A 17,179-nucleotide genomic window follows, 5' to 3' on the forward strand; every position below is an offset into this window, starting at 1 on the left:
CTCCAACACCATTGAAAGTGTAAAACTGTACTATAAAATAAAAATCTATCTGAAATAAAGTATTGAAATTATATTAATATTTACCTGATATTGATACGTAGAAAACACAGAGTTTCTTCTTGATATTTTATTTACCTTAGGTAAGTCTAGTTTTCTTTGACAATTGAATAAATCTTGCATTGTAGCACATGGTAAAATTGTCCTTAAGATACTTTAGGTTTATTTACAAGCATAAAAATTTCTTTTTTTACTCAAAGAATTTCCAGTTTTACATTAAGGAAGTATCTTTTTAAATATGGAAATTCGAGTAACTACTCAATATCTTGGAAGCTGGCATGAAATGGTACGTTCAGCTTTAGACAGAGTGTGGAGTATACTACTACTAATAAATGAGAAACATTTATTAAATGGGAAGAAAAGTTCTTCATTTCACAGCTTTGCATTTTTTTTCTATTCTAAGTATCCATCTTTGAAAATGTTCTACTTTCTAAATGAATTCTATCAATTATGAAGAAACCTTTCTTTTGAAGCCAAATAACTTCTGAATGATATGGGCTCATATTTGTACCAATTTGTTCTGTTCAAGGAAGTTTCATTTCACTGGGTTTGTAGATGAGTTACAAATGGAAGACTATAACCAAAGGAGAATAACACATTTTGCTACATCTTAGTGTCTGATGTTGTTAGTTGTTGAGTTTGGAATTGAGAAAAAAATCAGAGCCTGTGGCTCATGGCCATTCTGCAGAACTTGTTAGAGGCCGGCTAATTTATTTTGACAAATTTTGTTAGGATAGGATGCAGACTCTAGCCTCCTTACAGATTTTCAAAAAAAGCTTGAAAAATAAGTTTTGTCTAGGATAGTTATTTGCAGATATATTGTGCTGTCTGTTTTCTCACTTCTTTACACCCACAATATCCAGTAAGGAAAGGAAACTGCAGTTTGCACTGTGTGATAAATTAGTCAATATATCTAGAAAACAATGAGCATTAAGGCTTACAGGCTTCTATTCTAGGCTTTTTTCCCCACTGGATTGAGCTTTCAGCGCCTGCAGTAGCACCAAAAAGATTCTTGTATCTCCCTGGTTGTCACAGTTTAACCCCAGCTGGCCACAAACTATCATACAGCAGCTGCTCCGGCTGCTCCTGCACCCTCAGTGGGATGGAGGAGAAAGTCAGGAGAGATACTAGTACTAATGTGTAAACAAAAGGAGAGGGGAAGACAAAAAAGGAGAGACAGAGACACAGGGGAAGACCCAAGAAAAACAAGTTATACAGTACAGTGCTCCCAGCCTTCTGACTGATGCCAAACCCATTCCCAAGCCGTGATAGGTCTGTCTTCCTGGTGATCCCCTCAGTTTTTAGTCTGGCCATGACATTCTATGCTGTGGACTATGCATTGGCCTGATCAGGTCGGCTGTACTGCCCTGATGGTTCCTGCCAGTTTTTTGTGCACCTGCTCACTGAGAGAGCCTGGGAAACTGAAAAGTGCATGACTTAGGGTAAACATCACTTAGCAGCCAAGGCATCAATGTGTTTTCAACATTGTTCCTATACCAAATCCAAAACAGAGCAGTGTGTCAGCTACTAAGAACAAAAATTAACTCTCCCTTAGCCAGAATCAGGACACTGGTTAAATCCATAAATAAAACCTCTTGTTCTCTCCAAAACATGAGCTTCATTTAGCATAGCACGGGCAAGGTAGAGCTTCTCAAGGACTTACTTTTTTCTCACTGGTTCTGTGCTATTTTTGTTTTGTTATTGATTCTCATGGAATATCAGAGTATTTAGTGAAGAATCACCATGAAGATCATACCATGTCTTGCCACAATTCTTCAAAACTAAAATAAGTTCTTGCATTGTAAAACAATAAAAGATTTACAGTGCAAAAATATAAGATCCAGCTACTGGTTGAGCAAAGGCAAGTTTTTCTGCTCATTTCTCCATGGTCACAAATCCACCCTTTTTCTATGCCTAACCAGCATTAATTGAATGGGTGGCCCTAAAAATCTGGATCATGCTTATATGGGTTGGTTTTACTAATGAAATGTAATTTGTATCATTAGATTTTCTGTATCTATGTATGCAATCTGCTCCATCTAGCCTTGCCAAATGGCTTTTTAGTTAAAATATTGATGGCCAAATTGTATAGAAGTTTGGGTAATGCACTTAACTTTCCTAAAAGTAGTGCTGAGAGCAGTACTTGGGCAACCTGGTCAGAATGCTAAGACTAAATATCTCCTTTAAGTGAACAAGGCTGGGATGTGCTCGTTAGGCACAAACAAGGAGAGCCACAGGGAAGATGGCAATTTTTAAAGTAAGGTTTTCTCCCTACCAGAACAGTTTCTATTGCAGTCCATATATTTTTAAACACTATGGGGTCTAGTTACAAAATGCAGATTTTCTAGACTCTAAAGTTTGCTTTTTTTTGCATATTATGGGAAAAATATTTACCAAGAAACTGAAAGTTAAACTTAAATATGAAGATATACATAAGGATCTTTTCTTCCTTTCTCCTGTACTCCTGGCAGTTATGTCAGTAAGTACTGTAATCATAGAACCAGACAAGGAATGCAGTTACTTCATTATCTCTCCATGCACTTCAGAAATTCTTATAGCTTTTATTCTTTTCTTTATCCAATCAAAGTATTTGACAGCCAGCAAACCAGTCAAAATGTATAATAATGAAAAATGGTTTTTTCATAAATATTGTAAGGATGAGATAACATCAACAAGCACAAAATCTCAAAATCTGCTTCTTTTCTTGTCACACTATGAACAGATGCTAGAAAATATATTCTTGATTGCTAAAAACCACACAATAATTTAAGCCCTTATAAGAAATTTGACCCTTGATATTTTTTTTCAGACATATAAATGCTTGTCAGCAGCTTAGTGTTGCCAGAAGAGCACTGAATAACTCACAAACTCACTAGAATGTTGAAGGATAGCATTTTCTGTCTTCTGAAATATTATCTCATAGTGAATTTTAAATAAGAGGGTTATGCAACTTTTAATACATATTCTGTCATTAACTTTTGCTAAAAAAAGTCAATATCTTCTTTGTAAATATCTTTAATAATCTGTACATCCCTAATTTCAGTTTTAAAGAGGAGTAAAGTGCTCTTAGTAAATCTATGTGCTTCAAAGTGTTGCTCTGACGAATGTCAAAGTAATTATATACTGACTGGCAGGAAAAGGCCCCTGAGGTTTAAGATTACATACCATTTCTTAAAATTTTCATGGAAAATCAACTATAAAAATACCTACTCTCTTTTAATATCTAGCTTAATAAAAATAAATTATAGGTTAGAGATATTACATGTATTCAATTTTGGTGAAAGAGACTTGTAAGTCAATATATATTATTTCCCTGAAACCCAAACAATTTTACTTAACAAACAGGAGAAAAAGGCTGTTCTACTGTTTTGATCATAAGATATGCATGTTTCTTTAACCATTTGAAGATTTTACCTTGCTGTGTATGTAAATATGTTTAGCTGAATAAGATATATAATTATTTGATAGCTTCATGAAAATTCAGCCCTTCATGGCCTCAGCAAGGCACTTGGCACACTGAGGAAGTCCCATTTCCCTCAAACAAGCTTCTATGTGACAGATGGATATCTAGAACAAAAAAAAATTAAAATACACTCAGATAATCTTTAAATTTTCAGGTTCCACCACTACTAGCAGAAGTTCTGTTTCAATATCTATCTAAAATTACATTTGGTGAATATGAGGATGTAGTGGAAGAAAAAATAAAAACTTCTGTATAAGACCTCATTACTTTACCAGAAACTGTCTGACAGAGAATGTTTTAGCATTCAGCATTATATACAAACAGTCACATTACATGATTTTAAAACCTTTAATAAAGACAAAGAGAGTAAGACAAGAAGGCAAGTACTATTAACATTCCCTACCATTAGTATTTCAGGAGATGTTCTTTGGTAGCTGTCCTTTGAAAGACATGTAAAAATATCTTTTACATGGAAAAATACCTTTTACATGTAAAAATATCTTGTAAAGCTGGTATGTGAAAGCCTTATGTAATACTGTGTTTGCACCAAATTAAGAGCACTTCAGCTTTCTTTCAGTACTGGTGTAATCTTCTTAATTGTTCATGTCTGCATAAGGAAGACAATCATCAAGATGACTGAAATATGAAAATCCATTAAAGTCTTTTGGGGAATTAGGTAATGCCTACTATCAGAAAGTCAATGTTAATTTAAATTCCATTTGTTCATTAATACTCGTGTAATATTTATTTTTAGTTGGTTTTAGATTCATAAATCTCCTTAGGAGGTCGAGTCTGTAGATGTCTCGTGGTAATGGTATGAATAGACAGGAAAAGTACTTGCTAGTTATAGCTTGGCAGCTTCAATAGAACTAATACACAGGAGAAAAGAGAGGCAGGAGAGGTTGCTTCAAGAGAAGAAATTTCCATAAAATCTGTTAAAACCATTTTAAAGCTGAAGCAATACTCCCTCATTTTGAGTGCTCCATCATTCTGATTTAAGGTCAGGACAAAAGCCGTCAATTACAAGAATATGGCCTTTGCTTACAAGTCTGATTCATGCTTCTCATTTATTTTCCTTTCCAAGTTTTTCCTGTTCAATACTGTTATTAATCTTGTTGATAAAGATCTGAAAATTAGTTCAAAACTACCTTTAAAAAGGAAGACATTGTATTGTGTATTTGGGTTAGATCTAAAGAGGCAGATATTCCAAATTCCTTCATTTTTTTCCACTAGCTATGATAATGATTACAACACAATTATCATGGTTCAGCTTCTTCTTTACATTTTCATGTCATTTCATATTTTGGTGTTGAATATCCTTTATTCAATGAGCTCCTTAAATCATAGTAGCTATTCAAGTATCTCAGCAGATGAGGAGCTGAGGTGTTTCTAGATTTGCTACATCCTTCCTGGCTTAAGGATGCAGGAGTGATCATCCACTCAGTTCTCAGGGCTGTGTGCCTAGCATTGGACTACTACTGGAGTGAGTGCAGCAACACATTGGCAAAATAATATTTTTTTCATGTAATATAGTATTTCTTAGAAATAAATATTTCAACATTGTATTTGAACAGGTACATAGTTTTACACAAGATGTTTTATGGATGAGATAAATGTTTATTTTAAAGTTCCCAAAGTAATTTGGGACTATATTTATAGTTTGAACTTTATTAAATGTTTATGAAATTCTCTTAACATAAAAGGTGCTATGCGTGACTAACCTTGTCAGTACAAGATTTACTTTAATTCATCTGTTGCAAAAGCAGCAGTGACAAAACAGTGTTTAGTACTGAATATAACTACACCATTTAAATATACATACACTTCATATGAGGCACACTTGGTCATGAGACATAGCAAAGTACCATCTAATTTGTTAATGATTGCAACCATCAAACTTTCACATCTACTCTTCACACAGATATCTGTGTCCATCTACCTTAAATCTGTTCAGTTTCACTCAAGCCCTGATACCTTTTTTGATATTTTGTCACCTGTAAACATTGTTCTTTGTTCAAATTTTCTGGATGTGCAGTATTTCTGTTTTAGATAAAAGGTGTTACCTAGATTGTAAACATGTTGCATATTCTTTCTGTGAGTGTACGTTAGTCAACTATCTTCTGTTTGTTTGGAAATACACGGCACAAAAAATATTGTGACTTCTTAGCAGAGGTGAAAAAGGTCCAATATTTTCTGAATAACTTGCATTTTGCATTTGGTCCATGCAATTGCAATATGTTCGAGGGATGAGTGCAGTGCTTCTTGAATGCATTGGGAATGGTTCCTGGTTCTTTTCCATGTTCATGTGCTTTGCTTAGCTCTATAGTCACTTAAAGAGCCTGGATGCAGCCCTGTCCTAGACTTGCTCTCATCAAGTGGTAGAATAACCAGGAAACCATACTGTTAATCCATGCAATGGTTTGACAGAAATATTTATTTAACAATTCATGGTGACATTAATCATTTATTATTTCTGCTATAATTTATTCATATGCTATTATGCTTCTTTGTTTCTAGGTCTTTGGTTTTTACTGTGTGCATTTGCATTCTTTAATAAATTTAGAATGAGAATGCCTCAGAACGAAATTTATGAATATACATGTGATAGCAGCATGGGTCTCTCAGACTGTCTTGAAACTAAAGTTTGAATAGTAGAATCATTGAGTGATAGAATGGTGTGGGTTGGAAGAGACCTTAAAGATTATCTCCTTCCAATCTCCCTGCCATGGGCAGGGCTACCTTCCACTACTCCAGGTTGTTCACACCCCATCCAGCCCGGCCTTGAATTCTCCCTGAAATGAGGGAATGCTGCTATTCCCTCATTTTGTCCAATTGTTTGGATTTTTAAACTCCAGTTTTGCCTAAATCAATTTAAACCAATTTAGGAATAAATGTAACTAAAATTAGATTTGGAGTCAGATTTCAGGGGAATTAGTCCAGTTTACATTCTGTGTTGCTCTGAAGTGAAGCAGAGTGTCTGGAATTTTCAAGCAACAGAAAGAAACATGTGAAGTAAGCTTTATTGTCCTTGTTGCCTAATCCATTTTCTTCATTGTCTGAAAATCCAGCAGAACAGTGATATAAATTTTATAAATAGCAGTTCACTTGGCACATATACTCACTGTTCTCAAATACTAAGAAAACCTTGTCAACTCATCAGGTAGGGGACTAAAAATTTTAAGACTGCTTAAGAGACTAAGCAATGCTTCAGCTTGCTGTCAGCTAATGTGTTTAATGCATAAAAAAGTAGCCGGCACCATTAGTTAAATGCAAGTCTTAGTTACAATACAAAAAATTGATGAACAGCCTCTACCTCAGCAGAGTGCTCAGCCCAGTGCTTGGTGGCTGCTTGGAGCTAGCACATATTCTTTTGGATGACTTAATCACTTCTTTCTTCAAGTGAAAGAGACCAAAGAAGAGTGGTTATTAACCCTCATGTTCTCACAATATTTTCAGAGTAGAATTTGACTGGGTAAGATTAGTGTCACTTATATTACTAAGGATAGGGTCTAAGATTTATGCAACTATTTCTATTGGAATTTTAGACAGAAAATGCTGCACTGACCCTTAGAATTTTCTAAGATTATGTTTAAGGAGCATGGATTCCCTCAGTCTTGAACAAGCTGAATTCTCAAATCCCAGAATTCTAACTGTAAAAAGAAAGCAAATAAAAGCAGGCAATATCACTGAAAAGGTATATCCCCGTCCAATCACCATTTCATTTGAGTAGAATTATTCATTTTAATAGCTTTTGAAGTGACCTATTTTTTAAATAGAATTGTTTTTAAATAGCAGGAGAATAAGGACTAAGCAGAAGTAATTGGTGGAAAAGGGGTATAAGATTTCATGAACAATGAATATTGGCCAGCTGAGTAATAACTGAAGGTTGTCACCATCTGATGTTTGTTCACCAGCCTGTGTAAAATGAAATGGTGTTCTGAGTCCCATAGGATTTGGAGATCATTTGCAGCACAGAAGGCAATAATTAGCATCATTGCTGACAATCCTAAACACTGAATAGAGACAAAATATAATTTACCTTTTGATCCTTAAAGGTTTTGTTCCTTTCTGACAGAATTCAATCAGACTGAAAGAGCAGCCAAAGGAAATTTGTTTTATCTGGTGCTCACACAATGCTTGCTCTTTGCAACAAAGCAAACATTTCAGCTTCCAGAGCCAGCAAATTAAACAGTGCTTACAAATAATCCTTCCAAATAAAACTGAAATCCAACTCAGATAACACCAGCAGATAACAAATCCATACTTTTAAAAGAATAATAAGATTTAAGCATTGACAAAAGTAGAAGTGGAGGAAAAGGCAATACTCCTGTGGTATCCTTTGTCACACCTTTAGCTGAACTAGAACTATAGCCTCAGTGTAATTTCTCTGTGCATGAAGGTTTCTAACACCACAAAACTCAAAATGTAGATAGATGTCAAGGACACTAACTTTTTTAAAATTTTGGTTGTGTACACTTTCTAATGAGTGTAAACTCTTTTGTAGGGAATGAAAGCCAATGATAATAGGTTTGCTGTGGGAGAAAAACACTGCATCACTGCAACAAAAGTCATTCACTGGCCCTGAGAAGGCTGGCAAGGTTATCATGTGGTGGATAAATGAATTTCATGACATGCTTAATAATGCAGATTTTATGGATATAAGATATGCTTCTTAATGTTTGCTACAGGGGACAAGAATCAACCGACTGTGCAAAATCATCAATGAATTTATTGGACCTGGCAGACACCATGAATTTCACAGAAATCTAGTTTGCCAAAACACTAAATAATTGAAGCTTAATTCTCAAAACTACAATGAAGTACTTTTTGTCCTGTATTTGCTATGTTTACTGGGAGTAGATACACTGTCTGATTATTGATGTGGATATTTCTTATTCTAGGTTCTATCCTTAGGGGCCGATGTTCTACCAGAATATAAACTCCAGACACCTCGCATCAACAAGTTTACTATATTGCACTACAGTCCTTTCAAAGCCGTCTGGGACTGGCTCATTTTGTTGCTGGTCATATACACTGCCATATTCACCCCCTACTCTGCTGCCTTCCTTCTGAACGACAGTGAGGATCGGAAGAGGAGAGAGTGTGGATATTCCTGCAGCCCACTGAATGTTGTAGACTTAATTGTGGATATTATGTTTATCATTGACATTCTAATAAACTTCAGAACAACATATGTAAACCAGAATGAAGAAGTGGTAAGTGATCCAGCAAAAATAGCAATTCACTACTTCAAAGGCTGGTTCCTAATTGACATGGTTGCTGCAATACCTTTTGACCTGCTGATTTTTGGCTCTGGCTCTGAAGAGGTAAGCTTAAATGAATAAGAAACCTTAAATCTTAATTTATTACTTCACAATAGTATTCTGTGTATCCTAAAGTACTTTTTGCTTGTCATTTAATAGCTGCTTAGTATTTCCATCCCATCTTTCAAAGTTAAACTAAAATTAAATCTTCCTTTGTAGAATAAGGCACAATGTTAGCTTTCATTAAGAAGAGAAAACATTGCATGATTCAGCTAGAATTTTTCAGTTATACCATATTTGACACTGTCTTGAGAAATAATAAATATATTGTGTGTGAAGAACTTGGTCAAATGGTTTTTTATAGGAACTGCTGCTTTGATTTGTCACTTACTTTTTAAAAACTTTCCATGATGCATGTAAGTACTGTGTTGGCATTGAATCATTAAAATAATTTTTCTCTGCTCAAAATATTTAGGTCAGATGTTTACTTAGCAGAAAACAGGTTAGTTGTAGCATAAACTATAGTAGTTATCAAAGAGATTTGGCTGATGTAAATTTTATGAATAATATGAACTACCAAAAGAAGCATGACATGCATAATCTATCTACACAACAGAGTAAAAAATTGTTCAATATATGCATCCAAAACTGGCCTAAAGGTATATAAAATATATGCTATATTCTGGATTCCTGACCCAGCTCATCCAAAAAAATTATTTAATTTAAGAAGGGATAAAATCATAATATTTTCTCTGAAAAGTAGAGAATTGGGTTTGACTTTTCTGTGATGCACAGAATACAGAATTTTTTTTAAAGCAGCAAACTAAGCAAAACGTAAATGAGTCTAATGAAACATGAGATTAAACCTTGCACTAAAAATAAATGTTACTAAGGAAAGCTATAAGAAGACAGAGAGTAATATAAAGGACAAGGGGAACATATTAATAGTTCTCTTACCAGAAGAGAACTTTTTTAGTCAGCAGGTGATTAAAAAGCTCAGAGATTTAAGAGAAAATTTGATCACCTTTTGCATTCATTATCTGTGATAGGTGTCCATCTTTCTGCTGGTAACTTTTTCTGTGGTTTTGAAAGCCCATATACATGAAAGACCAACATTTTCATAATGGCATCACTTCTAACTCAGACTACAACTTTGCCCTCCAGGCATGGTCTGCATTCCTTTCTGATCATTGATCCCTTGTCATTGCCAAAAAATTATTTTCAATTATTAGAAGTGTGGAACACGAAGGGTTACAACAGGGATCAGTCCCAAAGTTCATTGAAGGAGTGCCCCTGAACATCATTCTTCCCCACCTCCCCTGGTACAGGTGCTTTTAAGAGTAAGGTGCCAGGTGCTAAAGTCCTGCTAAAGGGATAACTTTAACATAAAATAACATTGCAGATTACAGTAACAAACCAGTGCATTCTTGCAGATAAGTAGACAAATTTAAAAATGTGGAAATTGAAACAGAAATTATTGGACCATGTAATGACTTTTTCACTATTGCAGATATAAGTAAATTGATTATTTCCTCAAAATCTAGTAATTGACCAGTTTCTCTAGCTGGAAAAAATGGCTTTGTTTATCTAAGCAGCAATGATGTTATATGGATTATGTTCCATTCACCATGCCATCATAGCTTCTCTCTCTCATTCATGGTATTGAACATGCCAATCACTTTTCTAAGCTGCTACTTACTGCACTTTTTCTTCCTACACTGCTAACTATAATATTTCGCCAATGATCCCTTTTTCATAGTTTAGCAAGAAGAGGCAAATGTAAAATTGACAGAATGGAGCATTTTTCATTTAATAGAATTTCTTAAGTCATGAAAGCTATCTTTTTTGTAAAATAGCTCTTTTTTGTTATCTAGAGATTCTTCAAAGAAGATCCCTAGTGAAAAATTGTATTGAATAGTCTTTTTGTTAAACAACATAAGCTCTAAAGAGAGCTCCATGTGTGCTCATGCAGCTTTAAAACACCTTGATATCAAGTGGAGTCTTGAAAGGGCAGGAGATAATAATCCAAATACCACATACAGCACTCTCCAAATGCTTCTATTTGAGCCATACTTTTTCAACTATAAGAAAGCAACAGAGTTAGACTGCTAACTTTCCAATTTCTAAAATAGGGAAATAATGTAATTTTAATTTTTTTTTTCTGCTTAATGACTCAAAATGATGATGATTGGTAGTAAGTAATTCTCTCTTTTTTGTGTGTGTGTTGTGAAAGTTAGGTGGCTTCCCTGATATTTGGGAAGATAAAAATAATGAGTAGATGGAAAGAAGAGAAAAGAAAAAAAATCTTAAGTGATTATCCAATCACTCTTGAGCTTGTAGTCCAGCAGATAGGTATGATGGAAACAGAGAAGCAAGCAATCCAGAAAAGAGAGCAGCATCTATCAGGTTGTTCTTTGCAGATATTAACGGCTGGCACCAGATGGAGTAAGGTAACTGACAGAATAGGCACCCTGCCTCCTTGGGCATTGTGCTGATCAAAGTATTCCAGCACAGCAACAAAATGATGTTCCATTAGATGTAGTTCTGAAACCAAGAACTTCTGTCCCTGGCCAAGTGACACATGGAGGATGTACTGTTACTATGTGAAGGCTACATCTATGCTGAGAAGTGGACAGCATGTTAGGCACATCAAAACTTGTGGACTATGCTTTTCACTTCTGCTGCCAACTCTGTTTTAGTGTTAAAGCCTCTTCACTGTGTTAAAGAAAATTAAAACTGAGGATGAGTTTTTTGATGCTTGAAGCATATCTAGTCTCATTCATGCTGATTTTACCCTTGACGAGAAGAAGTTTTCTTGTGTTATGTACCTTCCACATACTCCGGAGCTCAAATTGATGTACCTAAGTATAGGATTGACACTGAGTATGAATATTATTAGCAAGTTTAATCTTAAGAATGCAGTGGAACAGTGATGACATATTGTAGATTAACAATCTATCGTCTGATCTATTTAAGAGGCACTGTAAGAATATGTGGTCTCTTGCATGATGTAGAGATATGACTACATCTGTAATAGAATGTTTCAAACACCCCACTAAAAACAAATCTTAGCTTTTCTTAAGGAATCATAAATCTATAAACCTGATCTACCTACAAAGAAAAAAATAACCTAATCACAATATTTACATGTTTCTGAATCTCAGCCTAGGCATAACATTTTGAAGAGTGTGGTCTTTCAGACTATTGAGGTCGCTAACCTTCTTTATGTAAAGTTATTATTTGGGGTATTAAACTGAACTAAGGAATGTTACCATACATTATCCTCTTGCTCATTTACTCAGAAAATATGAACAATTCATTGAATTTTCCACTGAGAAATGCAGCCAAGAAAGGCTTGTTTTGTTCCAAGAGCTTTGGGGTTTTACTCAGAAACATGGTAAATGCAAGGATTTAATAAAACAAAAACTAGTCTAGTACTTGTTGCAAAAAAAAAAGCTTTACTGTTATGCATACTACTGTCAGAGTGGTTTGTGAGGCTTGGAAAACTTTTCCTGTTAAACGTCATGTAATATACATGCATGTTAAAACAAAAGCCCAAACCAAACAAACAAACACACAAAACATTAAAATGTGTGCAGTCTTGGCATTTACTGAATAGTTTAATATATGTTCAGACTTAATTCAAGGAAAAAAGGTAGCTGAGGGGTTTTTTTTAATCCAGCTGTTCCTCTTAACAATGTTGTCCATTCCTTCTACAAGGAATTAGCATATTTACTAATTTAAATATGAAAACTTATATTAATCACCTCTACATTGTTATAAAAAGGTCAAAGCCTCAAAGAAGCTGCAATGGATAATAGCACACATCTGCACTAAAAATCTTGAAACACATTCCTTCTCTAAAATTCTCCAATTTACTTGTAGAATGGTGTAGTACTTTTATTACTGGCTTTTGCCACTACACCTACAAGATGCAAAAAGATTAGTCTGAAGGAACTTTTCCATGATATTCTGTTCACAATGCTTTATCTTCTTTCACCTGTATGAATGCTTTTATCATTACAAACAGGAGGAATCTTGTAGATATACTCTTTGAGGCATTTCTGCCCTAATACTTCACTTTTCTAGACTGTGTGTGTCAGGGCATTTCAAGGAGTTTCTAAGTCAGGATCAAATACAGTCACACAGCTTTCTTCAAGAATACTTATTACCTGTGTGGACTTATTACCTATGTAGTCATATAATTATGAGTAGTTCTAATAATTTGCACACTTTATCATGTTAAAAAATCATTAATCTGTTGGATCATTAAATCCATTATGGTCAACTCAAGAGTCCAGATCAGATGAAAGGGTATTTAGCACATAATGACAACTTCAATATATCTTGATTTTAAATGTACATTTCTTATTTTTTCCCCTGGTTTTATAATGAAATTGATAGCTTAAAGATAATGAAATTAAATTTACATTGAAATGTGTTCTTCTACTCTTTATGTTGATTCCCCAAAAAATTGAATTTGTAGTGGTTTATTCATGCTTACAATTTATGAGAATACATTTGGTAACAGAGAAAATCAATTCCTATCTTATTTTTACAGACAACCACATTAATAGGCCTTCTGAAGACAGCTAGACTGCTGCGCTTGGTGAGGGTAGCACGGAAACTGGACAGATACTCCGAATATGGTGCTGCAGTTCTGATGCTCCTCATGTGCATATTTGCACTAATTGCACACTGGCTTGCTTGCATTTGGTATGCCATTGGAAATGTAGAAAGACCTTACTTGGCTCACAAGATTGGTTGGTTGGATTCTTTAGGAGAACAACTAGGAAAGCATTACAATAAGAGTGATGCAAGCTCTGGACCATCTATCAAGGACAAATATGTTACAGCACTTTATTTTACCTTCAGCAGTCTGACAAGTGTAGGATTTGGAAATGTGTCTCCAAACACCAACTCAGAGAAAATCTTTTCCATCTGTGTCATGTTGATTGGCTGTAAGTAATTTTATCGTGGATTTTAACCTTTTTTTTCTCTCTGTGTTTGAGCAAATGGCTTAACATTCTAAACTAATAAGATTATAAGCATGCAGCCGGAAGGGCAAATTCCTAGGGAAAGGAATGTTGTATGCAAAAATATGTTGTGACTCATCCAGTGTCAGGAAGTAATCAAGTTGCTTGACTACTCAAAATCTGTTATCCAAACTGTCAGAATATCTGTGTTGTATATCAGTGTCTGTAAGCAAATCCTGTATAAGGTAAGAAGGTGAGTTTGGAGTGGATTTAGGAAATTCTATCCCATCATATTTATATAATCATAATTACATTTTATTTTTCTTTTTAAAACTGAACCCATAAATGTATGCATACCTTTTTAACTCTTCCCTTTCTTCTTAACTTTTGCTTAGCCATACTCATCTGCAAAGCCCAGTGATATGACTTAAGTTTTGTTTCTCTTTAATCCAGCATTAATGTACGCTAGCATTTTTGGAAACGTATCCGCAATAATCCAAAGGCTCTACTCGGGAACTGCACGGTACCACATGCAGATGCTGCGAGTGAAGGAGTTCATCCGCTTCCATCAGATCCCAAACCCTCTGCGGCAGCGCCTGGAGGAATACTTCCAGCATGCTTGGACATACACCAATGGCATTGACATGAACATGGTATGATCTTCTGTTTTCAGGCAAAGATGCTGAGCAATAGATAAATGCATGAGAAATTAGAAAGGCATTTTAAGTCTTTAGTATTTTCTAGTATTTTTTGTAAGCTGTAAAAGTACAAACTTAAGAAGGTGCATATATATCTCAGTTGTTTACAATCAAGCCACTGCATGTTTGGCATACAAACATTTCACTGCCTAGCTTATTGCCAGGTATATCAGTAATCGGAATTCTCATTGTGTATAGGAAAGCTTGAGAACTGTAGGCTACTTCTGTAAGCTTAAACAGGAAAAAAAATATAGGTTTCTTCTTTCAGAAGTAGGTGTTCCAGAATTTTGTTTGTTCTTCGCCCTGATTTTCCACTTCCAGTATCAAACAAGAGAATCTGTGTTCTGTTGATGTCTACAGAGCTACTGTTCTATAAAACCATTGGAGATCAATTCTTTTTCCACATCTTTCCATGTAATCTAGAACAGGTATATTGGGAACAGGTTGAAGAGAGGAGCAGGCAGGTTTTTCTGCTCTTTTCAAAGAGCAGAATCACAAATTTCAAATCACACGATAGTCTGAATAATTTTCTTGCATTCACAGCCATGTAATTCTGCACAGAAAATCAACACAGTACTACTAACCATTTAGCCATCCACAGAAACTCATTTCTGACAAGGAATAACACTCATTTTTTCTGGTTTTGATAAAAAAAGCCCCTGTAATCTCTCCTTCTATAAAACATGGCTAGCTAAAAAGGAATAACAATCTGTTAGTGAGCAAAAAGTAAGCATCTATATCATTCTCTGATTTTCTGGAGATAGAAACATTTTTTCTGAAAAGTCAACATCAGATTGAAGACACTGAGGGCATTATACATCTTAAAGACCTGTGAATCTGTGTCTCTGTAGGGATGCTTTCCTTTCCAGAGGTATTCAGAGCTGTAGATTAGAAATTGCAGAACTCTCCAGAAAGCTGTCAAGAACAAGAAAATCTATACACTTTTGTAACAATTTAACTAGAAATCAACTTCCAAAATTTTGACATACATTCAAACAGCTTTCATGTGATATCTATAACTACATTTCTGAATGACTGTCAGAGTACAACATTTTTATGCAGCAAACAGAAAAAATGGTCTCAATTAAAATCTTTTATTAAGGTGAATCACTGACAATTTGACTTTATGGTTACCATTAAGTAAAGCAGATCTTGAAAATACAATAGAAAATTAATATATTTGTCTTCACCTGCCACTTCCATGTGTCCCCTCCAAAGGAATAATATGTCCAGGGCAGGACAAGGACAATTGTATAAACCTCTGCTGGGGATTATTGCAGTGGAAGGCAGCATCAATAGCTTCATCCTGTGTGGCACTGAATAGCCCTAATTCCTTCTGATGGCAATGGAATTGTGGGGTACTCAGCACTCTGCAGGATCAGGCCCTTAAGCTGCAGGTGTGTTCAACCTAAGCCTAAAGCAGCTCACTGAATTATTTCTGAAGATATTACAAAATCATATGTGCCTTAAGTAATTCATTACCACTAATGGATGTACTAAAACCCCCTGGTTCACATGAAATAGTAACTATAACTGGATATTGTCACATGAAAAGTTGCATAATTTGGAAACTGGTGTACGGAAATTAGTCTTGGATTTGTCATGAATGTGAAACAACAATTAAATGGATTAAATAGCCCATATTCTGCAATATGATTGTGAGGCAGTATGGAGGATTTGTTTTTAATAAAGTCTGGAAAAACTCTCAAGTTTAATATCTTGTTTCATTGTATTTCATTCCTTATTCTATTCACAGTTCTATCCCTCATGTTATGTCAATCAGCTTATTTCCTTTAAGAGTTAGAATGAATTACACTTAGTACAAGGATAATATAAGAGTTGTGTGATTTACATTGTACTTATGAAAGATTTATCTCTTTCCTGTCTGCTTCACACCTAAATACATGGAATAACACCACCCACTGGTAAGAGCAGGAGGTATTTATATCAAATTTAATTCCAGTATAAAGTGTGAAGAATATCCATGTTATCTGTTGGGTTTAGAGCTTGTTCAGTGCTTTCTAATTTTAATTGTAACTTTTTGCATGATGAAGGGGTAGATAGCAAAGGGAAATAATCCAAGCAGAATCAGATGTGGGGCAAAATGGTTACTAAAAATTAGACATTAAAAATGTCAATCTAACCATGTTTATTAATCACTGTTTTACCCCACAACTCAAGTCATGCTTCTTTGCCCAAAAAAGGTCATGTGCATATTGGTTTGCATCAGATAGTTGCTCTGTAGGAATGTCACTGACAAAGTTGTCATGCTGCTGATCATTCTGCATTTTCCTTTGTGTGAATGCTCTTGGTTTACACCATATATGCATGTTAACAAACGCACCAATGACATTTTCTTGGCTATTAGCCATGTGCATATGAGTTGGACTTGCATGTGGTTTTTACTTAATTTTGCATGAAATATTTGCATTTAGAATAAAGGACTAATATTGTCCTCAAACAAATGTGTTTGACTTCTGCCCATGTCTACTTGGAGTTTTTTGTGAATTCTGAAGACAGAATTTCATCTGATATCTTTTTTCTTCATTTCATGACTGAAAGCTGATAAAAAAATCAAAAATCTCCTTTGAAATATTAAGTGCATAATAATTTAATTTGTATATATATATATATATATATATGTACATGCAACATATACACACATACTCATATATATATATACATATATAAATAACATGGAGAATATGTTTCAAAAGATGT

The 17,179-nt window shown here is 34.8% G+C and overlaps 1 protein-coding gene across 2 annotated transcripts in view; it reads left to right on the forward strand.

The window, feature by feature from the left end:
• The window catches only part of KCNH7 (potassium voltage-gated channel subfamily H member 7), a 207,016-nt gene that overhangs the window by 156,840 nt on the left and 32,997 nt on the right, over positions 1-17,179 (forward strand). For both annotated transcript variants that reach the window (XM_064718538.1, XM_064718539.1), the window contains 3 exons: positions 8,422-8,847; positions 13,346-13,745; positions 14,214-14,413. In XM_064718538.1, the coding sequence (XP_064574608.1) occupies positions 8,422-8,847; positions 13,346-13,745; positions 14,214-14,413 (1,026 nt within the window). The remainder of the gene's footprint in view (positions 1-8,421; positions 8,848-13,345; positions 13,746-14,213; positions 14,414-17,179) is intronic.

This window comes from Zonotrichia leucophrys, chromosome 7 (genome assembly GCF_028769735.1).
Source record: "Zonotrichia leucophrys gambelii isolate GWCS_2022_RI chromosome 7, RI_Zleu_2.0, whole genome shotgun sequence".
Classification (NCBI taxonomy): domain Eukaryota; kingdom Metazoa; phylum Chordata; class Aves; order Passeriformes; family Passerellidae; genus Zonotrichia; species Zonotrichia leucophrys.